This window comes from Mesocricetus auratus, unplaced genomic scaffold, assembly GCF_017639785.1.
Source record: "Mesocricetus auratus isolate SY011 unplaced genomic scaffold, BCM_Maur_2.0 Super-Scaffold_6730, whole genome shotgun sequence".
Taxonomy (NCBI): domain Eukaryota; kingdom Metazoa; phylum Chordata; class Mammalia; order Rodentia; family Cricetidae; genus Mesocricetus; species Mesocricetus auratus.
The window spans coordinates 87546239-87572868 of record NW_024429184.1 but is presented as its reverse complement, the minus strand read 5'-3'; the positions used below and the strand labels follow the sequence as shown (position 1 = coordinate 87572868).

At 39.6% G+C, this 26630-nt stretch overlaps 1 protein-coding gene across 5 annotated transcripts in view; it reads right to left on the bottom strand.

Annotated features, from left to right (window-relative positions):
* Nucleotides 1-204: 204 nt before the first annotated feature.
* The window catches only part of Cep76 (centrosomal protein 76), a 31513-nt gene continuing 5087 nt past the window's right edge, over nucleotides 205-26630 (bottom strand). For 4 of the 5 annotated variants that reach the window (XM_005074638.4, XM_040741666.1, XM_040741667.1 and 1 more), the window contains 8 exons: nucleotides 25475-25660; nucleotides 22598-22695; nucleotides 18616-18744; nucleotides 16212-16400; nucleotides 13249-13415; nucleotides 10294-10627; nucleotides 5732-5949; nucleotides 3954-5190 (listed from right to left, as the gene is read on the bottom strand). In XM_005074638.4, the coding sequence (XP_005074695.1) occupies nucleotides 5052-5190; nucleotides 5732-5949; nucleotides 10294-10627; nucleotides 13249-13415; nucleotides 16212-16400; nucleotides 18616-18744; nucleotides 22598-22695; nucleotides 25475-25660 (1460 nt within the window). In that variant the 3' untranslated portion in view covers nucleotides 3954-5051. Of the gene's footprint in view, nucleotides 419-3953; nucleotides 5191-5731; nucleotides 5950-10293; nucleotides 10628-13248; nucleotides 13416-16211; nucleotides 16401-18615; nucleotides 18745-22597; nucleotides 22696-25474; nucleotides 25661-26630 lie in introns of those variants that run through there. The other variant, XM_040741665.1, reaches the window with a different exon arrangement.

The window sequence follows — 26630 nt, the reverse complement described above, 5'->3', positions numbered from 1 at the left end:
CAAAAGATCCAAATACCTTTATGTTTGGTTTATCTTATTCTAGTTACCATGATTGATTTTTTTTTACTCTGTAATTTAGGTTTCTAACAGTGACTTTATATATTTAAAATGTCCAAACATTCCAAGTCAACATTTAAGATATTGTGTCAGGAGATCAGTAAAAGAAAGCAGCATGTATAACTCAGAATATGATTTTAGCTTTCCTTGATTTTCTTTACGTTTATTTTAAAAATAGGATCCTTGAGAGCTTTTCTTATATTTACTTATCATTTTTGTAGAGTAAATATACTTCATGCTTGACACTCTGGACACGATGCAGGCCAGCTGCTCCGAGGCCTTTGGAAAGCACGGCCCTATCTGTACAGCCCAAGCTTATCCCAGACACGCCCAGACAAATGCTCCTAAGAGGCACATTCACCTAGAAAAGCACATGGAAAGGGGGGGAAATAGAACGGTGGGTTTTTTTTTTCATCTTGTAACATTAATTTCCAAGGTCAATCACTATATTCCATATATTGTAGTGAGTTTTAATGCTTTCTTTCCCCAGTTATTAAAAATTAAAGGGGGAGTTACCATTATTCCCGTCTTACAAGTGGGACCAGACAGTCACAGGACAGAATGCAGGGCTGGTAAGTGGAGTCCAGGCCTCCTGACCAGCTCTTTCTCTGGGGCTGACACTCATCCCCAATGATTGTTTAAACTTGATACTTTAAAGCACTAACTGAAATCCCAAAATGAGGCCATCCTCCCTTGCTTAGTTTGGTAAATTGGCCTCTAGGGTTCATCACCACAGTCATCTCCCATAGTAACTGCCTCCCATGTAATCAACTTGGTCCCATCCCTATAAAACGATTATGAAGTATCATAAAGGCTAACTTACAGTTTAAAACTAGTATCTTGGGCTGAGAAGATACAGCTCAGGAGTTAAGAGCACTTGTTGCTATTGCAGAGGACCTACGTTTAATCCCCAGTAACTACACCTCTGGCCTCTACACACGTGTACACATATGTACATACATAAATGTACATGCATAGACACACACAAAAATGCACATACAGTACACAAATACAAGTATCAACCAAATGATTGGACTCTCCTATACATACTTTAGAAGATAAATGTACCACTTAAATAATTGGCTTTTTTTTGTTTTGAGACAATCTCATTCTGTAACTCAAACTTACCTGAAACTTACATAGTTCAAGGTAGCAACTCTCCTTTCTCAACCTTTGGAGCATTGTGATTACATGTATGAGCCACACCACATCTGACTATAGACATTCTCAAGCCTGGCATGGTGGCACATATCTTTAATTCCAGGCAAAGGCAGGCAAATCTTTGTGAATTCAAGGCTAGCCTGATCTACATTGCTAGCTCAGGAACGACTAGGGCTACATAAAGAAACCCTGTCTTAAAAAAAGAAAAAGGTTGGGCATTGGGTGGCACACACCTTTGATCCCAGCACTCAGGAGACAGAGGCAGGTGGTTCTCGGTGAGTTCAGGGGCACCCTGGTCTGAGCTCCAGGACAACCTCCAAAGCAACAGAGAAACCCTGTCTCGGAGAAAAAAGAGATTCTCAAAATAATTAATGCTGAAACAGTTTTTATAAAGCACCTGGGACTGAGGAGCTGGCTCAGGGGTGAAGGCACTTGTCACATGATAGAACATTCATTTAACATAAAATAAAGGCAGCAGTGAAGGGAAACAAAAAGGGGGTGAGGGAGAAAAACACAGGTAGAGCACGGTGGTGCACATATGTAACCCCAGCACTGGGGAAGACGAGGCAGGACGGTCTCATCTGGGCTGCACAAAAACATCCTATCTTGAAGAAGGGGATATCACAGTGGGGCTCACAAGACACAAGGACACCAGAAACCTCAAAACAAAACAGTAGCCAAGGTGGAATAAAAGAACAAAATAGGCATTAGACAAAAATAAAAGGCAAAATGGCAGACCTAAGTACAACTGCATCAATAATAATGAATATAATATATAATAATGAATGGGAATGCATTTTTCTTGAAGAGGTTACTGGGAATTTAATTCTAGCACTTGGGAGACTGAGGCAGGAGGATTGCCTTGAGTTTGAGGTCAGCAACAGTTACATATAAAGATCCAAAAGAGCTAGGTGGCGGTGGAGCCAGAGGCAGGTGGATCTCTGTGAATTGCAGGACAGCCAGGGCTACACACAGAAACACTGTCTTGAAAAACAAACAAAGCAAAAGGACCCACAGGAACATACTGATGGTTGGTATCACAGGATCTGGAATCACCACCTAGGAGGCAAGTCTCCAGGCACACCTGTGAGGGTTTAAGAAGACCCACCCTAATTGAAGGTGGCACCATGGCCGGGGCTTGGATCCTTATGTTTCTTGACTATGGATGCAATGTGACCCTCTGCTTCAAACTCTACCACCACAACTGAAGTGCAACCTCCAACTAGAGTCAAAATAAAACCTTTCTCCCTTAAGTTGTTTTCATCTTGGCACTTTATCACAGGGATAGGAAAGGTAACTGAGACACAAAAAATTAGCACAAGGATTCTACTGATCAATGAATTAACTGTATAATCATTTTTTAAAGAATGTGCATTGGTGTTTTGCCTGCATGTCTGCCTGTCTGTGAAAGGGTGTGAAGGTGTCAGGTCCCCTGGAACTGGAGTTACAGTTTTGAAAGGCCATGTGGGTGCTAGGAATTAAACCCAGGTCCCCTGGAAAAGCAGTCAGCATTCTTAACCAGACTCTATTAAGTGTATAAAAATTTTATTTCAGAATTTATAGCAAAGCATCCGGCTGGGGTAGCACACGCTTTTAATCCTAGCCCTTGAGAGGCAGAGGCATATGGATCTCATGAGTTTCAGGACAGCCAAAGCTGTAACACAGGGGAACCCTGCCGATAGATAGATAGATAGATAGATAGATAGATAGATAGATAGATAGATAGATAGATAGATAGATAGATAGATAGGCCAGTCTATCTGGTCTACAGATCAAGTTCCAGGACAGCCAGGGCTATTTGACAGAGAAATCCTGTCTATTTATTTTACTATTAGTGGATAGTAGAATAGCAAAGAGTATTGAAAACCATGGTACATGCCTTTAATCCATGTACTCAGGTAGAGGTAGAGGTAGAGGCAGATGGATCTCAAGTTCAAGGTTCTGTGAGTTCAAGGCCAGCCTGGTCTACAATGTGAGTTCCAGGGCAGCCAGGGCTGCTACACAGAGAAATCCTTTCTCAACCCCCGACCCCCCCCCAAAACAGGGCACACTGAAATGCATGTTAATATACAGTAAGGCAGGAGGACCAACCTAATGATAAAACAGCTTTGATCTTAATACATCGTATCGCTACTGTGTATGTGCCTCATAGTTTGTCTCAAAAGTTGAAAATTATAAGCAATTTTCTGCTGATGACTTTATGTGTAATTCTGGTAACAGATTAATTCTCTGAAGTTATATCAGTCTTACAAAAGAAGAAAATGAAGGGGGAGTATTTTTAGACTTCTAAGAACAAGTAAAGTCATTTTTTAAGTTCTAAGATATGTTTAAGTGAGTTTTGTTTTTTTGTTTTGTTTTGTTTTTCAAAACAGAGTTTCTCTGTATAGCTCTGGCTGACTGGGAACTAACTAGCTCTATAGTCCAGGCTGACTTGGAATTCACAGAGATCCACCTGCCTCTGCTTCCTAAGTACTGGATTAAAGATGTGCTACCACCACCTGGCAAAGTATCTTTAGATTTTAATTTCAAAAAATTAGTTTTACGCCAGTGTGATGGCTCAGCAGACAAAGGCACTTACTTGCTACCAAGTCTGATGACCTGAGTTCAATCTCCACCATGAAAGACAGCACCTACTCCTGAAAGTTGTCCTGCTTTCCACCTACTCGGTGACACCCACACCCACACACCAACACACCCACACGAAGTAAATATAAAAAAAGTCAGACATCCAAAAATAAATAAATAAAGTCATTTTATTTGCAACAGTAGGTAATGAAAAGAATAAATAATTTGGATAGTGAATTAGCATACACTCATTTCTTAAGACAACCAATGGATAAAGCAACTAAACTAAGAAACTGCACACAGAGGCAGGCAAGTCTCTGTGAGTTCCAGGCCAGCCAGGGCTACACAGTGATACTACAGGTGAAGCTTAGTGGTAGTGTTTGCCTAGCATGTAGGAAGCCCTGGATTTCTAGTATCACAAAAACAAAACAACCTTCTGCACAGAAGAATGGACAGTCACACTTAACAAATTTATCAGAAAGTCAGATCACTTAACTTTTTAATGCTTACTCCTTAGAACTTAGAACAACCTGTATTGTAACAAGGAAGTGTAATAAATATTTTCTAAAGTGCTCGGTTCATTTTAATAATATCCATAAATTACTTATACTCCCACATACTCATGTGAGATTTGTCAATAATGTTTATGCTTTTCTGGTGGTTTTTTTTTTTTTTTTTTGGAAACAGGTTCTCACTGTATAGCCCTGACTGACCTGGAACTTGCCATGCAGACCAGGCTGGCCTTTCTTGGCCCTTTTTCCTATTCTTACATCAAAGCCTTCCCATAAATTTCTGGAAAGCCTCAAATATCCCTAGTGTCATGAGTAAACCACAAAAATGATAATTCAGCAAAATATATTTTCATCTATATAATAAATAAACTACTACAAAGTTAACATCTCCTAATTTGTGTAAAATAATCTTTCATTTATGAAAAATAATGACCATTTTGATTTAACTATGGTTTAAATCACTAGACAAATCTCTTTACTTATTAATGTAAACAGATCTTATATTCAAAGTTAAACTACTGAGTTCCTCTAAAGAATGTACCATTTATTATTATATACTTAATTTATACTAAATTCAATACAAATTTTTATCCTTAATTTTTAAGTACATACATGATATTTTAAAACATACCCAGTCAGATCTATACAAAGCAATGACATCCAAAGTCAGAGGCTGTTTAAATTAAGAAATCTTCACACAGCTAGTCATATACAGTTCTAATAAAACAAAGGACTAATTCTCAGGAAATGTTAGCCCTATAATACTGAGCGATATTTACAAGCAAACATGATCCAAACAGCACATGCAGATTCAGGGTAGGTAAACACTCGAACACGAACTGCCAGTCGCACCTGGTCTCCTCGACAACAGATTATTTCTTCACAAAAAGGAGACCTATATAAAAAGAAAACACATTGAAAGAGAAACTCCCTGTAGAAACTCCCATGTATGTGTGGTGTCACTCCTAGCAATTATCAGAATAATTGGTTTTCTAGATTTTCTTTTGAGATTTATTATGTATACAGTGTTCTATTTGCATGTAGGTCTGTGCTCCAGAAGAGGGCACCAGATCTCATTATAGATGGTTATGAGCCACCATGTGATTGCTAGGAACTCTGAGCCATCTCTCTAGCCCAATCCCTCCCTCCACCAACCCCCGAGACAGGGTTTCTCTGTAGCTTTGGAGACTCTCCTGGAATTTACTCTGTAGACCAGGCAGGCCTTGAACGCAGAGAGATCTGACTGCCTCTGCCTCCCAAGTGCTGGGATTAAAAGGCATGCGCCAACACCTCCAGGCCTTTCTTTTTTTTCCTTTTCACCAACAGGGTTTTTCTCTATGTAGCTCTGGCTGTAATACCTCCTGAGTGCTGGTATTAGAGGCATGCCCCTGGCTGAGTTCATAAGTTTCTTCATTATGAATCCATAAAATCCTTACCGAAGACAAGTGGCAAATGCACGCCTTGCATTTCTATACACGAAATGTATTGGGAACCCTTTAAATGTGTGGCCATCAGGTACAGCCCTCCTTATGGCATCCTGAAATTCTTCATTGCCTGCAGATATGCTTGTTGTTCGCTCAAATTCATATGAAGCCAAAGCTGGTGATAAAAGATAGGACAGCTGGTCTTCCCAAACAGTAGTGAGGCCAAGGTCCTATAGCAATCAAAAAAGTGAAATATATTATTTTAAAAATGTACTTTCTACTGCTTTGTTTTGGTTTTTTTTCCAAACAGAATTTCTTTGTGTAGTCCTGGTTGCCCTGGAATTCACTCTGAGACAGGTTGGCCTCAAACTGCCAGCCTTTGCCTCTTAAGTGCTGGGTTAAAGTCATACACCACCACTGCCCGGCTGTACTTTTTGTTTTTTGGCAACGTCTCTGAACATGGTCTTGAAAGCATAGAACTTATAATCCTACTGCTTTAGCCTTTGAGTTCTAAGATTATACAGGCATTCCTAGCTAACTGCTCCTTTTAATGTATGCCAAGAAAAGGAAAGGTTTATTTATTTTTGTTGCTTTGAGACAGGGTCTCATATATAGTCCAGATAATCTCAACTAGATGTGATACTGAGTATGTCCTTGATTTTCCTGTCTTCATCGCCAAAACACTGGGATTGCGGGCATGTGCCACCATACCCAACTCAAGATGTGTATGAGTGTCAGAATCTAACTGTGTAACCCTAGCTAGCCTTCAATGATGGCTTGCATCTTGAGTGATACTCCTGCTCATGCCTCCTGAGTGCTGGGATTGTAGACATGTGCCTCTATACCTGCGATGAAGAGAACTGTGTTTAAGATGGGTTCTCTCCATGTAGCCCTGACTGACCTGATTTTCCTGGTTCTGCCTCTCAAGCTTTCCAAAAAAAATTTTAAGGACACAGTGACTTCTACATAGCCCTAGTTGTCCTGGAACTTACTATGTAGGCCAGTCTGGCCTCCAGAGATCTGTCTACCTCAGGCTCCCAAGTGCTTGGATTAAAGATGTGTCATCATGTTGAAGAGATTTTTCTAAGCTATCACAATTTCTCATTTCCTATTAATTTTTCTACAGATGAACAGTAACAAAAATAAGAGGAGGCTATTATGTTCTATTTTTTAGAAATAACTAACATTCATTCAAGACAATGATTTATTTAGCACGTTAAGACTCAAAACTACACAATAAATATCACTTAAATAGAATACACAGAATCATCCAAATATGGAAGATTAATATTAATAAATTTTGAGATTATATTTTTTTCAAATTGTTTGGTAAGGCTTGGAGCCTTGGGTTCAATCCCCAGCACTACATAAAACTAGGTGTGAAGGTGCACACATGTAATCACAGCACACGAGATGGACACAGGAGGATCAGAAGTTCAGTTTCAATTACATACAAAGTTTGAGGCCAGCCTAGGATGTGAGAGCCTGTCCTGTCTCCCTTGCCCTTCAAAAAGTTTAGTAACACAAATTTTGCATAAACTTCAAGCAGTAGGGGATAAAGCCAATAAATCTACTGAATAAATGAAGCTCAAGTATTTCCTCAACAGTGATTCTAAAAGGCACTGTCTTTTACACTATAAGAGATTAAAAGGTAAAGACAGGGCCCAGAAAGTTGGCTCCAATATTAAGAGCATGTGTTCTTTTGCAGAGAACCTAGATTCAATTCCCAGCACCCACATGGTAGCTCACAACCATCTGTAACTCAAGTTTCAAGGGATCAGAAGCCCTCTTCTGAACTTAGTAGACACTAGGTATGCACATACATACATGCAGGCAAATATTCATCCACATAAAATAATAAAATAAATAAATCTAGAGAACAAATTAAAAAAAGACAACATGTTACCTACCAGCTGTCAGGAAACTTAACACACACATTTCTATGGATGTTCAAGACAATTGTGATTTCATCTGTAAACACAAGTGAGCTATTGATACATGGACAAACTGAGTAAAAACCTTTAGGTACAAATATCAAAAACTTCTTAAAATTCTGAATATTTTCATTGTCTCCTACCATCCACTCAGGGTTCTAGCCGTTGTAAAGAAATCTCAAAAGCCTATATCCACTTACTCCTTTCCCTGCCACAGTCCCCTGAAGGGTTACAGGAACTACTGACTTTTGGCTAATGACATCAATTTCAGCTACACGAGTCAATGGAAAATGATACCCTTACTCTGATCTTAATTTATATTTCCCTGATTATTAACAGGTGCTGGTTAGCTATGTAAATTTTCAGAACACCATGTTAAAACCACAAGACCGTGTTAAAAACAAGTTTAAATAAATGTTGTCCCCATCTGTAATATTACCAGGCAACATGAAAGAAGGAGAAAGCAAGAAGGGACTTTCATTCCAGCTGGGTAATTAAGTAGTCTCTCCACCAGCTCCATGCTGGAAACATGCAAATGCTTTATGGGCTGATGAGCACGGATATGCTAGGCCAAGATTATCTTTGATTAGAAGCCCAATAATATAATGAATCACTTTAACTTTGACAGCTTTAGGAAAATAAAGGCAGTTTCTCCAGGAAGGAGATTTTAAAAGCACCAGAGGTAAACTAGAAATAAATCTTTTCAAGAAATTAGAGATTTCAGTCCCTTGTTGGCTATGAATTACAAATAACACATTACTCTAAGTCTTCAGTCTCCTACCAGTTTCTTTTGATAAATGTCAAATTTGGGAGTGTGTGTGTTAGGGACTTTATACATGCTAAACAAATACTTTACCACTGGACTACAATTCCAGCTTAAGGTAAATTCTTTAAATATGCTATCCTCACTAGCCATGATGGTGCACTGGGAATAACAGGCAGGCCCTCTGAGTTCAAGGATAACTTGGTCTACATAGTGAGTTCCAGAGTCACAAAGTGAAAGTCTGTCTCAAACAAACAAACAAACAAAAAAAAACAAACAAACATAGCCTGGTGTTGGTGGTGCGGTTACCTTTAATCCCAGCACTCGGGAGGCAGAGGCAGGTGGACTCTGTGAGTTCGAGTCCAGCCTGATCTACAGAGCGAATTCCAGGACAGCCTCTAAAACAATACAGAGAAACCCTGTCTCGAAAAAACAAACAAACAAAAAAATATATAAAACATGTTAATTTCTTCCTTTTAATTAGTTCATCTTGTTTTTGACATCCTTATGAAGGAACTAGAGATGGCTAATAAACAAGACATCTAATCCTATTATTAAGGGAATGCAAATTAAAGCTAGAATGAGGATATAATTGTACTTCAACCCATGTGGGAGAAAATAAACAAGAACAGGGCTGGAGAGATCACTCAAGTAGTTAAAAGTATTTGTCGTTCTTATAGAAGACAAAGTTTCAATTTCTAGCACTCACATGACAGTATATAACCACCTGTTAACTCTGATGTCCTCTTTTGACCTCTGCAGGCATGAAACACACATCTGGTATACATACATTAATGCAAGCAAAAACATTTTCATATAAAACAAAGGAGCCTGAGGGTGGAGACAAAAGGAAATTAACCAAACTTTTTTAAATGGATTGGTTAACTGAATAAACCATTTCACAAAGAGGGAATCCAAATAGTGACACTCGTCCATAGTCTGACTGAAGAATGTGAAAAAAATCTGTAAGTCTTTTATCTAGGAGGAAGCAATAACTTTAGGGTTAGCAGACTTGGGGATTCTTAAGAAACATTTACTTTTATTTATGTGTATGTACATGTGTTTGTGTATGCCATGTGTATATGGGTACCTGAGTAAGCCAGAAATGTGTCAGATTCCCTAGAAATGGAGTTATAGGCTGTGAGCCACTGAACATGAATGCTAGGATTTGAACCTGGGTCCTCTGGAATAGCAAGAAGTGTTCTTACCCATTACCCTATCTTTCCAGTCCAGATTTGGCAATTTTTAAGTCTGACAACTATGCCCCATGACTTCTACCACTATAATCTTCATAAAGGCCTAAAATAATGAGTTACTATTGGTATTGAACACACACATGAAAAAAAAAGTTGGACTGGATGGATGGCTCAGTAGTTAAAAGTACTTGTTACTCTTACAGAGGAGCCAAGTCTAATTCCCAGTACCCACATTGAAGCTCATAAATGTCTGTAAATCCAATCCCAAGGGATCCAAAAAAAAATCTGACTTTCATGGGCACCAGGCATGCAAGTTCCACACATATATCCCTACAAACAAAATACTCATATACATAAAATAATTCTAGCCAGGCACGGGGATATATGCCCTTAATCCCAGTACTTGGAAGGCAGAGGCAGGTGGATCTCTGTGAGTTTCTCATAAAAACAAAAATAAAGCCAGGTGATGGCAGCGCACACCTTTGATCCCAGCACTCAGGAGACAGAGGCAGGTAGTTCTCCATGAGTTAGAGGCCAGCCAGGTCTACAGAGAGAGTTCCAAGACACACAGAGAAACCCTGTCTCAAAAAAAAAAAAAAAAATAATAATAATAATAATTCTAAAAGAAAAATTAGAAAACAAACAAAACGTAATGCAATTGCAGCTATTTTTGCTAGTTACCTTTCTGTGTTCTGACACCAGAAGCCTCAGCTGCATTTCGATCTCATTGCTTGTGACGGAGGCATCAATCGTGGACGCGCAGAGAGGTGGAAAGGGAGGGAGAGACGTGGTGGCCCCCGGAGCACACACAGACTTAATTGCTTCTTCACTCATGGGTTTCCACTTGGACTCATCATTCAAATCAAATATGCAGGTTTCTACTGCATCCGAGGGTTGACAGTTTCCCAGGAACATCTGATGATTGAAAACACAACCAATTGTTCGGTAGGGGTACAGTGGTTTGGGCTGTTCAGCAAGTGGAGGTCCATCAGGATTAGTAGGCTTGTGGATGTACCTAAAAGACATCATAATTTTATACAGTGAGAATTTCAAAACAATAAAGGCAGTTATCTTACTAAAAAGACAAAACAACAAAGCTTTAGTTACTTGCCAAGACTCAAGTTTGGCCTTGGTTTTCACTCTCTGTATCTTCATAATCTGATTACTCTGTGTTTACTCATTCCCCCATACTTGTGTATGAGGAGACCAGAAGCTGATATTGCACGGGTGTTTCTATAGCTATCCATTTTTTTTTTTAAAGATGTGGTCCTTCCCTGAATCCAGAGCTCACAGTTCTGAGTAGACCAGACAGATGGTCACTGCATCCCCAGGATCCTCTGTCTCCCAACCCAGCAGCTCTGGAGATTACAACACATGTCCACACTTTTTTCTTCTTCTTCTTTTTTGGTTTTTTGAGACAGGGTTTCTCTGTATTGTTTTGGAGGCTGTCCTGGAACTTGATCTGTAGACCAGGCTGGCCTAGAACTCACAGAGATCCACCTGCCTCTGCCTCCTGAGTGCTGGAATCAAAGGCGTATACCACCAGCGCCCAGCCATGTCCACACTTTTACATGAGTTCTGAAGATTTGATCTCATGCTTCCATAGCAAACACTCCACTCAGTTACCTCCCCAGCCAAAATTAATCTGCCTTATCTACATCGTACACCTTTAAAAAACCAACTTTATGGATCTGAGTTCGAGGCCAGCATGGTCAACAGAGTGAGTTCCAAATAGCTAAAGTTACACAGAGAAACTCTGTCTCCAAAAAAACAAAAACAAAAACAAAAAAAACAAAAACCCTAACTTTTTATCTTTTTTCACATAGAAAATATTCTAAGTCCAGCAGTGGGAACCAAACCTTTAATCCCAGTACTCAGGAGGCAGATTTCTTTATATATATATTTAAATTTAAATTAGAAACAAGGTTGCTTCACATGTCAATTCCAGGTCCCTCTCCATTTCACTCCCCTCCTCCCGTGCCCTCCCACCAAGCCCCCAATATCCCTTCATTTCCCCAGGGAGGACAAGGCCCTCCATGGGGTGTCCATATTTTGTCATTTCATCCAGGGCAGGGTCTAGACCCTCCCCCAAGAGTTCAGGGTGAGATTGCATCTCTCATTGATCTACTGCCCAAGGCTCAATAGATTACCTAGGCCTCCTCACTACACCTGCATTCAGGGGGTCTTGATCAGTCCCATGCTGGATTCCCAGGCTGATGCCTGGGATTCAAGAGCTAACCCTTGTCAGGTCAGCTGTTTCTGGGGGTTAAACCAGCCCAGTCTTAACTCCTTTGCTCATCAGTCCTCTGTCTCTGTCACTGGATTCCTTGAGTTCAGCTCAGTGTTTAGCTGTGGGAGTCTGCCTCTGATTCCATCAGCAATTGAATGAAGGTTCTGTTTCCCAGACTCTCTGGTCATGGGATTGTAGGCTGGCACTCCCCATATCTATGTCTAAAATCCATATATGAGAGAGTACATGCCATGTTTCTCTTTTTATGACTGGGTTACCTCACTCAGGATGGTTTCTTCTAGTGCCATCCATATGCCTGCAAATTTAAGGATTCCATTGTTTTTTTCTGCTGAATAATACTCCATTGTGTAAATGTACCACATTTTCTCTATCCACTCTTTGGTTGAGGGGCATCTAGGTTGCTTCCAAGTTCTGGCTATTACAAATAATGCTGCTATGAACATAGTGGAACAGATATCCTTGTATGAATGGGCATCTTTTGGATATATGCCTAAGAGTAGAGTTGCTGGGTCTTGTGGTAGGTTTATTCCCATTTTTCTGAGGAATCTCCAAACTGATTTCCAAAGTGGCTGTACAAGTTGACACTCCTACCAGCAGTGGAGGAGTGTTCCCCTTTCACCACATCCTCTCCAGCATAAATTGTCATTGTTTTTTTTTTTTATTTTAGCCATTCTCACAGAAGTGAGATGGTATCTCAGAGTTGTTTTGATTTGCATTTCCCAGATGGCTAAGGATGTTGAGCAATTTCTTAAGTGTCTCTCAGCCATTTTAGACTCCTCTATTGAAAATTCTCTATTTAGTTCTGTAGCCCACTTTTTAATTGGATCCTTTGGTGTTTTGGAGACTTGCTTCTTGAGTTCTTTGTAAATTTTGGAGATCAGCCCTCTGTCAGATGTGGGGTTAGTGAATTTTTTCCCATTCTGTGGGCTGCAGGAGGTAGATTTCTGAAATCAAGGCCAGTTCCAGGAGAGCCAAGGCTACAGAGAAACCCTGTCTCTCAAAATAAATAAATAAATAAATAAATAAATAAATAACTTGTATGTAATTTCAAATAGCTCGGAGGATAAAGAGGCTTACAGAAGAGCCTCCTGACCTGAGTCTGTACTTTACAACCCACATGGTGGAAGGAATCAGTTCTGCAAGTTGTCTTCTGACCTCCAACACAAATAAACAAATAAATGCACAGCTTTGGACTTGATCCCCAGCCCAATTATACCTGTGTCTTCTCTAATTTCTAAAAGCTTCACTATTATCGTGTAAGATGTATATGTGTGAATACACACATACTCTGACAACGCAAGTGGAAGTCAGAGGACAACTGTTTGGATTCAACTCACTGATCCTAGACCTGTACTTTACTATCCTTGTAAACTTAGTTGACTAACCTGTGGCCTGTTAAACTCTCCCAAAACGTGATGGTTCCATCAGTCCCACAAGTCATAACCCATGCGTGAGGTGCCCCCTTTGCCTTGGTCCCAACACAGACAAAAGCCTCCAATCCATATCCAAGAAGAAGGCTGCACAGCAGGTTAGCATGGTCTTCACAATCCCCCTAGAAGAAAGGTAAAGTCAAGTAAGATTAGTATGTATTCACAGCTCAATTAAATAACTAAATAAAAACTACAAAAACTTTCAAGTTTAACCATTAGTCCAGTGTTAATCTGAAACAAGGAGAAAATACGCTAATGTGAAAGAACTCTAAATTACAAAGAATATTTAAATAAGCATAATGGGTTATCTAATTCCAGTTTGGATCTTAGCTGTTGTATATTTAGTTGATGAGAATTATTGTTGCTCTGGATTTATGACCAACAATGAATTTTCAAATATGTTAAATTATTTTGTTTATTGAGACAGAGCCTCAATCTGCCACTCTACATAGCTCTTGCTGTCCTAGAATTCACTATAAAGACCCTGCTGGCTTCGATCTCAGTAATCCACCTGCTTCAGCCTCCTCTGTGCTGGGATTAAAACCACTATCTGGCTTTATAAATTGAATTTTAATTCTATTTGATAACTTTCATAAAACACAATTTACATCATGAATAATTAGTTTGGGTTAATTATATGACCACATGACATTCATTGAATTTACCAACCCTAAGAAGTATAACTTAGTCAAACTTTCATTAATAGCTTAATTTTTATGACTCCTGAGTCCCAAAGGGACCTAGGAAGGGTGTCTTGAGCTCTACTTTTAATTCATTATGTGAATTTTAACAGATCTGACACTGGTTTAGTTAAGTTTTGCCTCATTAAATCTACCTCAAAATAATTACAAAGCTAGGACCAAACTGTTTGTGTTTATGGGATGTAAGGATCCATCTAAGCATGTTTAGTACTATGCTGTAGTTATGAAGCTACATGAACCAAGTAAACATTAAGACATAATATTCATTTGACAGTTTTTGTAAAGTTTAACTTTTTTATGAGTTGCAATTGAATTTTTTTCCTTTGGACACATACTAAATTTGGAAACCTTTAAAGGTATGTTGAAAGCATTCATTTGCTGACTTTGAGTGTTTGGCAGTAAGGTAAACGCCTTTAATCCCAGCACTCAGGGACAGGCAGGCGGATCTCTTGTGAGTTTGAGGAAAACCTGGTCTACAGGGCAAGTTCCAGGCCAGCCAGGACTAGACAGAGAAAACCTGTCTCAAAAGCACCACAAAATAAAAAACAAAAGCAAAAACACTAACCTTTCCAATTGATAACTCAATCTGCCACTCAAATGTTTCTTCTGCTATATTAACTGTCCTTTGTGACTATATACTCTATTTACACAACCATGAGCAAAGTTACTACAAAACAGCAGCAGATGAAAGAAACTTGTCTTTTCCAGTTTCACTGACAGCAAATGTTAAAAAGTCTTACTTGCTCACTATATTCGCAACATTTTTAGAGTTTAGACGTTTAGGAATCATCCTATACTCTAAGTCAAATTATTGAAATCATTAAAAGTTTAATATCAGGAGTTGGAGAGATAGTTCAGCAGTTAAAAGCACTGGCTGCTTGCTATTCCAGAGGACCTGAGTTTCTTAGCACCTACAAGGTGGCTCACAATCCCAACCTCACTTCTAAGGTATTTGGTGCCATTTCTGGTCTGTGCAAGTACTGCATACATGTCATGAACAGAAAAACATGCAGTTAAAACACCAATATACATAAAATAAAAATAAATACAATTTTCTCATAAAGTTTAATATCAAATTTATGTAAGTTATTAAATATAATTCTGTTTAAAACTAAAGAAAAGTGATAACCATGAAATCTATAATTATTCTCATAATTATTCTGTTTATAAATTTTTGTTCTTTTGTTTTTTTAAGACAGAGTTTCTCTGTGTAGCCCTGGCTGTTCAGGAACTCACTATGTAGACCAGGCCGGCCAAGAACTCACAGAGATCCGCCTGCCTCTGCCTCCCCAGTGCTGGGATTAAAGACCTGTGCCACCACCACCCGGGTAAGATTTTTGGGTTTTGTTTTTGTTTTAGAGATACAGTCACACTGTGTAGCCTTGGCTTCACCTGGAGCTTGCTATGCACACTATGCTGGTCTCATAGTCATAGAGACCCACCTGCCTTTGTCTACCACCACATCCAAATGTTTTGTTTTTGAGATAAGATCTTACTATACAGCACAGACTGGCCTGGAGCCTTATATTGTCCAGACAAATCCATGATCTTTTGCCCAGCCTCCCATGTGCTGGAATTACATGAATGAGACAACACAGTCACTCTATGACTTCATTTCTATGAGAATAACATTCTATTAGATAAGAAATTATAAAAATAAAGATAGTGTTAAGTGTTGATATGTAAATGTTACAGGTAATAGTAAGATTTGTCTTGTTCAGGTTGTTAATACATACATTTTTCAAGGAAATTCTCTTATAGGTATGCTATAAATTAAAAACACTTATGATAGCCGGGCGTTGGTGGCGCACGCCTTTAATCCCAGCACTCGGGAGGCAGAGGCAGGCGGATCTCTGTGAGTTCGAGACCAGCCTGGACTACCAAGCGAGTTCCAGGACAGCCTCCAAAAGCCACAGAGAAACCCTGTCTCGAAAAACCAAAAAAAAACAAAAAAACAAAAAACAAAACAAAAACACTTATGATAATGAATATTGCTATTTTTTTAAAGATTTCTCTATTTATTATGTATACAGCATTCTGCCTTTGTATATGCCTGCACACCAGAAGAGGGCACCAGATCTCATTATAGATGATTGTGAGCCACCACGCTGTTGCTGGGAATTGAACTCAGGACCTCTGCAAGAGCAGCCAGTGCTCATAACCTCTGAACCATCTCTCCAGCCACGAATACTGCTATTTGTTATGTCTATTTGATACCTTGTTTCTACAGAGAAAAGCCAGCAGAGTGCACCACTGCTCCTGTTTGCCACCTCCTCCGATAACAGGGGCTCGTTCGTAACCCAGGACATTAACAAATCGGGCTGCTTGCCTCGGAGTATCCAGAAGCCGTCCAGCTCGAAGAGGTTTAACATAGGAACAGACTGGTCTATTTATCCCATTCTCATCCTGGAGGAAGAAGGGGAAAACATTATTTGTAACAAGTAAATCATCCCAGTGTCAAATCTATTATTCTGTAGCTAATTCTAGACACCATTTATTGAGTATGCATCTAGCACTAGGGGCTGACTAACATCTTTTAAATTCTTATAAGGTCTATTTTATTCTCATTTCATAAATGAAATAACTATAGCTGTTATATAATAGGGCCAGATTTTGTTTTCTTTTGTTTCTCAAGACAGGGTTTATCAGAGTAACCCTGGCTGTTCTGGAATCCACTCTGTAGATCACCTGCCTCTGCCTTCTAAGTACTGGGATCAAAGGCATGCACTGGAGCCAGGAGTTTTAAAGCTTAAGCTGTCTGACTCCAAAGCTTGTAAGAATTAAGAGCTTCTCTGAAAAAGGGCCAGCAGATAGACAAGGGAAGGGCAGAGCATCTAAATCTAAGCTGAAGTAATCTTTCATACTACCACACAGAACTGTGTATCCAGACAAAATATTTTTAACTGATGATAGTTGATTGAAAGTAGAATTTTGCCGGGCGGTGGTGGCGCACGCCTTTAATCCCAGCACTCGGGAGGCAGAGGCAGGCAGATCTCTGTGAGTTCGAGGCCAGGCTGGACCAACAGCCTCCAAAACAATCAGAGAAACCCTGTCTCGTTAAAAAAAAAAAGTAGAATTTCAAAAACATTTTAGAAAAAATGTCATAAATTCTAAACACAGGATGAATCTTTGGATTGGGGGGGGTTGTTGTTGCTTGTTTTGTTTTTTGAGACAGGATCTCACTATGTGTAGCCTTGGCTGGCCTGGAACTATGTAGAGTTAGGTGGCCTTGAACTCATTTATCCACCGGCTTCTGCCTCTCAAGTGTTGGGAGTAAAGGTGTATACTACCAGGCCCGAAAGGGTTAACTGTTATCAAGTGTGCTGAATGACTATGAAGATTACAAAGCTCTCTGACAACTGCCCTCTACCATGCTTTTAGAATTGGTATTAACAAAGCCTACATTTTTCTTAGCATTGTCATTACTAATATAGCAAAGTGGAGGCTCCATGTATGATTAAAACTCTAGAGATGATGTAAAATGTTCTGATGGAATAAAACCTAATTCAGGCAATCGAAGCACTACTGCTCAACTTTTAGAACAACTGATGCATTTCTACACAGCACTTTTCCAACACAATCCCATTCCTTAGCAAGGATAACACTATGTAAAGTTAAAAGCAATTTTTCTCCTTCCCACCAATGCTAATTTAGGACTCTTATTCCCTACCTCCCTATCTAGAAATGAAGCTACTTGTAGTTTGTCCCAATGATTAGGGAGTGTAGGATATATATACATGAATGCATACATCTGAGACACTTATATCATAATCTAACACTATGCAGAAACTGAACATATATAAACTATTAGATCTATTCCTCAGAAGCTACACCTATATACTAAGTAGAAACTATCCTTTAAAATTTGACGTCTAGACTAGTAATATGTGGCATGTAGTATTTCTTGCCGCTGAGCAACCACAGCTCTCCTTGTCACTTGATCGCAAAGGTAAACAACTGATAACCCTTAGTGTATTATGTTGCTAAGTCATAAAAGGGCAGATCGGCTGTATTAATGGCACTTTCAACCTAACAACATGCTCATAAGCATAAAACTGCATCTTGAGTCAAGGTGCATCTGTAGCTGAAATTGTGTAGTTAAACATCCCTGGTCATTGGTTTAGAAATATTGGTTATACATAATCAAAGCACTTGTCGTAAAAATATTTTACCACTGTGTGTATATGATGTGTGTGATCATGTGCCCCAGCGCATGTGTGGAGTTGGTTTTCTCCTACCTTTAGACTGAGTTCCAGGGACTGAGCTCAGGTCGTCAGCTTGCACAGCCAATGCTTCACTCTCTGAGCCATCTCAATGGCACAATGCTGTTTTTCCACTTTGTTTTGTAAAAACTAACAAACACAATGTATGTCCAGAGCCCCTGCTCTGTACATAGGGTTCAATTTGCATATAAGCCATAAAGTATCCAAATGTTTAAACAATTGCCATAAAAAGGTATATCCCAAACTAACAAAGATTATATTATGCCATTGACCTAGCCAATAAAAGATAACTATTTTAGAAATAAACATTCATTTGTAGAATGAAAATGCAAATGCAAAGTATTTATAGTACTACATCTCAAATACAGGGATGAAGCTTTCTAACATAATTCACAAACCTGTGCGAAAATCTTTACTAGCCGTGAGTTGTGTGAGGGTCGAATTTGCAAATACTCTCTCCACCACTGCTTAGCATAGACCAGAAATAATCGTTCTTTCTCAGCAGTTTTCTGACGTTCCAAGGCAAGCTTGAAATAAAGAAATGAAATTTCTATAAAATTTTCTAAATTACCAAAACAATCTACTGTTCTCCATCCCTGCTACCATGTTAACTTGAACTAACACGGTCTTATGTGCAAACAACTCAACATTCCCAAAGTTTTCTAACAACTTCAATAACCCATAAAATACTAAGTGACCTTTCCCTGCACATGACAGAAGTGTTTAAATAACAAAGCAGGTCAATCACCTTCTACCATACTGAAAACTACCTGCCTGAGTTTATTCTCATTTTCCCTCTCTCCCTTCCACACAAGCTTTTTGCTGAAGACTATTGCTCCCACTACCTAGGACACACAGGCCCAACCTTGGAATTACTAATACTAATATCCTGTAGTAATTTTTCCATTTAACAACTTCTCTTTCTGGCATTTCATTTACTGTCTCCAGACTCCTAAAATAAAGCTGCTGTAAGCCAGGTGTGGTGGCACATACTTTTCATCCCAGCACTCAGGAGGCAGAAGCAGGAGGATCTCTGCGAGTTCAAGGCCAGTCTGGTCTACATAGGAAGTTCCAGGACAGCTACAGCTACATAATGAAAAGACCCTATCACCAAAAGAAAAAAAACGGTGCTACTTGTGCACCAGTATAGCCCCAGCACAGGGTACCTTTTTCCTTAAAACTAACATGCAAGTGCCGATGGAGACTAAGAGTGACTGGATTCCTTGGAGTTAGAGTTGCAGGCAGCTGTTGACATCTGTTTACAACTAGTGAGCAGAAGTTTGTCACATAAGCCCGCTGACCTGAGTTTGACTCCCAGAATGCACGTAAAGATAGGAAGGGGAGAATCAACTCCACAATTGTCCTCTGACCTCCACACAAGCACCATGGCACATGTGCCCACACATTAACTGCACAGAAATACATACATACAATTTGAAAAACATTTACAAAGAATGTGATTTTTACAAGGAAGTCTGAAAATTAGAAGTTTCATGTATGTGTGTTTGTATATATATGATACGCATATGTACATATATATGTATACACACATACATGAAACAGAATAAACTCACTAAAAATTAATATTATCACAGAAAAGTGACAACATGTTTATGAAACGTCAAGGTCTAGAGAGATGGCTCAGTGGTTAAGAGCACTGGCTGCTTTTCCAGAGGACCTGAGCTTCATCCCTAGCACCCACATTGGGTGGCTCACAACCACCTTTAACTTCAACTTCAACTTCAGGGGCTGTAACCCCCTCATCTAGATTCTTTGGGCACCCACACAACATGCATGTACATACACCAACATAGACACATACATGAATAAAATAAATATATAAAAGCAAGTAAATAAATAAAACAACGTTAGAAAAGAGAGCCTGCCATGTGTAGTGGCATAGGCTTTCAATTCTACCACATGAGAGGCTGAAGCAGATGGATCTCTATGAGGTTCAGGCCAGCCAAGGATACACAGTGTGAGCTGTGTCAAAAGAATGGGGAGGGCTAGAGCGATAGCTCAAAGGTAAAGAGCACTGACTGCTCTTCCAGAGGTCCTGAGTTCAATTCCCAACAACCACATGGTGGCTCACAACCATCCATAATGAGATCTGGTGCCCTCTTCTGGTGTGCAGACATACATGGAGGCAGGATGTTGTATTCATAATAAATAAATAAATCTTAAAAAACAAAAACAAACAAACAAAAAGAATGAAGAGCCCATGTGTCTGGGGATGACACGCAATGGCATAAGATGTCCACAATTCATGAGCCCTGGATTCAATTCCCAATTCAAAAACAACAACAAACTTTGAACCCAGGCCCTCGTCTCAAAACAACAACAACAACAAAAGCAACAAGATAAACTGTAATTAAAATAATTTGATCCATGTGGTGGTGGCACGCACCTTTAATCCCAGCACTTGAGAAGCAGAGACAGGGGGTGGATCTCTGAGTTCAAGACCAGTCTAGTGTACAGTGAGTCCCAAGACAGCCAGGACTACACACAGAAATCCTGTCTTTTATATATCATATAGTTTTACAAATAATATATACACACATACAGGATAGTAAAAATACAAAGGGCTATGGCTATAATTCAGTGGTGGAGTGCTTGTCTACCATGTGTGATGCCCTCAGTCCAATCTCTAGTAGAGAAAGGGGTCTCTGACAGAGGCAAAGCCAATGGAGGCATCTTCCACTTGGCAAAGCCCAGTGGACTGGAAGACAGTGCAGGACAGTGCTGGATTCATAGGGCTTGCAGGCTCTTTTCTCTTTCATTATGTTGTTGATTCTTCTGGAGGTTTTTAGTTTCATTTTATAGGTCACACATGTGACAAGCTGCAATTTTCCCTGGAAATTCTGTTCTTTCTAGAATGTTTTCCCCTAAGATTCAGCAGGAGGCTAATGCTTTTCAAATCTTATCCAAAATTACCAACTGCAATTCCTAAACCTGAGAAGTTTACTGACTCAAAAGAGGAAAAAATTCAATGCAACATGTGGGATGGATAGATCACCTTAGCCATGCACAGAAGCTTATACTGGGGAAGAAGAATGGTATGGTGGGATGGGAAGAGAGTGCCTTATCAAAGTTTGCCTTATACAAAGAGACAGACAAGTAGGACACTCTTACAGGTCAGAGAACTATATAAAAGCATATCCTAGACAGTGGTAGTACACGCCTTTAATTCCAGCACTCGGGAGGCAGAGGCAGGCGGATCTCTGTCAGTTCGAGACCAGCCTGGTCTACAAGAGCTAGTTCCAAGACAGCCTCCAAAGCCACAGAGAAACCCTGTCTCGAATATCCTGGAAATCACTCTGTAGACCAGGCTGGCCTCGAACTCAGAAGTCTGCCTGCCTCTGCCTCCTGAGTGTTGGGATTGAAGGTGTGCACCACCATGCCTAGCATAAAAGCATATCTTACAGATAAGAAAACACTGTTTGGGTTCAAATACTGTAGTCCTTAGAGCAATGTACCCATGGCTATAACCTTTTAACTTTGCAACTACAAGTAGCTACCAGCTGGCATATGTGCTGCAAGAGCAGGATGTGTCTAGCTTGATATTTAGTTAAGCTTGCAAAAATGCTGAACTCTTAAGTCTACAATGAGGTTATGTAGGAGATGGGAAAATGTGTTTGGGGAAGCATAAAAGGGAACAAGGGGGGACTTTTAGCTGACTACGATGTAATTCTTGGAAGTCAAAAATAGAAACTAATAATAAATCTGTTTACGTAATCCTGGTGGAACAAGCTCTGTTAAAGTATAAAGACGGCTCAAGCTATTCGAGGACCACTTGCGAACAATCCATCTGGTTGTCAGATTTTTCCTTGCGCCCCTTCCCGTTACAGGACCTGAACCTGAGCTGAGGTTGGATCCCAGCAAGAGAAAAAGCCTCCCTAAGCATTCTACAGAGAATTACACAAAAACCAAGCTCCCAGTAAATGTCTAGGAAATGAAGAAGGCTCCACAGGCAACGAACAACCTGAGCTTGATCCCTGGTGGGACTCACATGGAAGGACAGCATTCACTCCCGAAAGTCACACAGTTACCATCCACCCCCGATGTACACAAAACACTTGCAAAAGCAATAAGGCTTTTAAAAATACCACCCCATGATGCTATTCCATCTGCCCTTCACTTTGTGTCATCACACTTTCAGTCGTGGAGTTTGCTAAAACCCAGGGCCTTGGACATGCTTCGCAAGCACTACCTCTATCACCAGTCCCAGCTTTATAATTCTTTCCCCATCCCTTTGGTTAATTTTTTTAGTACAAATCTTAACAGGAATGTTATTTTTTTCTAAAAAGACAGTATTTTCTAGGGTAAATATTTCCTACAACTAAAGCAAATGTACAAAAGAAGAGAAACTGGCTTACTTACCTGTGTGTTCACTACTTCTTGAGATAGTGTTTGGTTGAGTGGTGGGTACATCTCAAGTTTCATATTTAAAATTCCTACAGAAACTTTTGATTCTGTACCTATAAATACAAATATTTAAAACTCTACTTAAACATTATTCGAAACAAAGAACTTTCAGGACTATGTGTATTTAGTCAACCAAAATAATTTAGGAATGAGGTACTTTATCACTTGAGTTATAACACTCAACATTACACTTAATATTAATACTAAAAATTAATCAAACTTTTAAAAATGAACCAAACCAAAATGATTTTTTTTACTAATGCTTTCTAAAAGCATCTTAAGGAACTTTTCTGACCTTGTGGATTTGGAATTCTTAAATTTATATCCTTAAGTATATAATTCCAACTAGATGTTACATTAAGTATAAAACCAAAGCAATTGTTAAGAACCCATTCTTAACATGAAAATCAGAAAGTATCCCAACTTTTTACCACATACAGTAATTCCATCTACCTTTCAAGTTTTCAACCCATGATATACCTACCTACATACATACATAAATATACACACATAAGTACATAAAACTATTCAATATTTTTTAAGCAAATCAGCATATACTTATTTCCAGGTCATTGTTATAATTACCATGTTAGACCTATTCTGTTGTTTGATTTTGAATTCTTTATCTTACAATTAGGAGTGTTTGCACGAGTGTCTATCCCTCTGTGCACCTAATGCATGCAGTGTCCTTGGAGGCCAGATCCCCAGGGATTGCAGTTAATTAGCAGTTAGCAGTCAGCCACTGTGTGTGTGCTCTAGAAAAGCAGCCAGTCCTCTCAATCATTCAGCCATCTCTCCAGGCCCAGGCCTATTTTTGAAGACAAAGAACTAGAAATCACTTGTAAAAACAAATCTCATGTGTAAAGAGAACTTTAGTTCTTTTTATTTAAGTACAGTCATATTTTGAGTCTGACTTAAATTTTGAATGCCTTGCTGTCAAATGACGAAATTTAGCTTTTCTTCTTTTCTTTGTATGAGTTCAATGCTCACTATGTAAACGGCTTTGCCCATTCACAAGAGTGTAGAGACCAGAGGCTGATGTGGGGCCTTTCCATTATTGCTCTCAGCCTTAGCCATTTTTTTTTTTTTTTTTGGTTTTTCCAGGCAGGGTTTGTCTGTGGCTTTGGAGGCTGTCCTGGAACTAGCTCTAGTAGACCAGGCTGGTGTTGAACTCAAGAGATCCACCTGCATCTGCCTCCTGAGTGCTGGGATTAAAGGCGTGCGCCACCACCACCCAGCTCAGCTTTAGCTTTTAAGACAAAGTCTCTCACTGACCTAGAGCTCACCAATTAGCTAGACTGGTGGGACAGTGAGCTCCTAGGATCTGCATGTCTCTACCCCATCAAGAGCTGGGGTTACAGGGCTGGAGAGATGGCTCAGATGTTAAGAGCACTGACTGCTCTTCCAGAGGTCCTGAGTTCAATTCCCAGCAACCACATGGTGGCTCACAACCATCTGTAATGAGATCTGGTGCCCTCTTCTGGCCTGCAGACATACATGGAGGAAGGATGTTGTATTCATAATAAATAAATCAATCTTTAAAAAAAAAAAAGAGCTGGGGTTACAGATGCATGCCACCATGACCAGCTTTTTATGTGGGTGCTGGAGAGACAAACTCAGTTTCTCCTACTTGTGTAGCGTCTTACCCACTGAGCCATCATGCTAGCCCCAAGTTTAACTTGTATGAATAAGCTGTAATACCAATACAATTACATTATGTCATAGAAAAAACATTAGTGGGTTTTTGTTTTCCTAATTTTTTTTTTTTGGTTTTTACAAGACAGGGTTTTCTCTGTATTGTTTCGGAGGCTATCGGTCTAGCCCAGCCTCGAACTCACAGAGATCCGCCTGCCTCTGCCTCCTGAGTGCTGGGATTAAAGGCGAGCGCCACCACCGCCCGGCTTGTTTTCCTAATCTTATGAGCTAATATATATATTACATGGTAGACAGTATGCAAAATCCAAGGAAATAATGGTAAGATAATGTACAACCTCTGTCCTTTACTATTCATTGCTACTGAACTGAACAAGTTAGCAACTCTTTCAAATTTTACCTATCCACTAGAAGAACTAGAGGAACACCTACTCATTTGTCAATAACCACTGGTAGGAAGCTGGCACGGTGGTACCTGCCAATAATCCTATCACGAGGCAGGCCAACTGTTCTGTATAGGGAACTCAAGGACAGCCCAGGATATACTGTGAGATTCTAGCCATAACCAAAACAAACAAACAAAAAAACATAACCTACCCCCAAGAACCAGTGTGGTGATGGTGATGGTGGTGTGCTGTACTCTAGGGCACACCAGAAAGACACTTATGCACACATTTATTCATTTGTTTAAAAGAATCCTGGTTTTCGTTATAACCTTACATTTATTTAACAACAACAAAAACTGAACCTCCAAAATTTCTATTCGTTTTCCAGGCAAAAAAAAAATTGTTTGGAACTGGAGAGATGGCTCAGAGGTTAAGAGCACACTGGATTTTCTTCTAGAGGACCTGAGTTCAATTCCCAGTCACCCCATGGTGACTCACAACCATCTATAATGAGATCTGGTGCCCTCTTCTGGCATATAGGCATATATGCAGGCAGAACACTGTATACATAATAAATAAATCTTAAAAAGAAAATTCCTCAAGATAAGTCAGACTGACTTTGAAGAACTATGGTGGTATTATTCTTCCAGATATTCCCTAAGCCAACCTTACATTGAAATTCTGATGAAAGCCTGTTTTACAGGTCTCCCTCATGTAAAGCCCTTTTGACCAATATAAAATGAATTTACAAACAGTATTTATAAAAAAGTGAAAGTGACATTAATAGTCATACCTACACCCATAAGTTCCACAGTCAGACTGGTCACTCCATTTTCTGAGCCCAAAACTGATCTCCATTCCAGAAAATAGGATGCCACTAAAGTAGTCTCACCAAATATGTCTGTTTTTATCAGCACCATGTGAATTGGATCACTTATAGATAACATTGTTGTTGAATCAGCCATTCTAGTTCCATCGCCTAGCAACACAAACCAAAGAAAAAACACACTAGATTATGCATTACTTAGTAACACAGAATCATTTTACAAGGTGAGGATATAGTTAAGTGGTAGTGACTGCCTAGCATGCCTGAGGCCTTGGATTACATACTCAGCACCACACACACACACACACACACACACACACACACAAACACTCGGGTATACATACACACACACACACACACACACACACACACACACACACACACACACTTTTACTGGAAAGTATGCTAAATAAGCTTATATGATAGAAATTTAATTTGGAGCCGGGTGGTGGTGGCGCACGCCTTTAATCCCAGCACTCGGGAGGCAGAGGCAGGCGGATCTCTGTGAGTTCGAGGCTGGGCTGGACCAATAGCTTCCGAAACAATACAGAGAAACCCTGTCTCGTAAAAACCAAAAAAAAAGAAATTTAATTTGGTAAGGTCTCTGAAAGTATGCAAGAATCTGGGGGAAAACTATCACCCCATTTCTATGACTGACAATTGACAGGACTAGCAGAATATGATATGATGAGCCATTTAGAAACTATTTTAGTTATGTTACTTACAGCAGTAACATAAAGAGTCTAATCTGCAAAAGAACTTATGCTATGTACTACTACAAAAGGCCATCAGCTAAGTGACGTGACACACACCTTCAACCCCAGCACTCTGGAAGTAGAGGTGGGAGGGTGTGAGTGCAAGGCCAGTCAGTAATTCCAGTACTTGAAGGTACAAAAGACTATTACATGATAGATAGAAACAATTAACTAAAAAAAAATCAATTAACATATCAAAAAATAGGAGAAAATTAGTGAGTAAAGCAGGAAATAGGTAAGAACTCATTTAAATAAAAAATAGCAGCCAGCCAGTAGTGGCACATGCCTTTAATCCCAGCACTTGGGAGGCAGAGGCAGGCGGATCTCTGTGAGTTCCAGACCAGCCTGGTCTACAAGAGCTAGTTCCA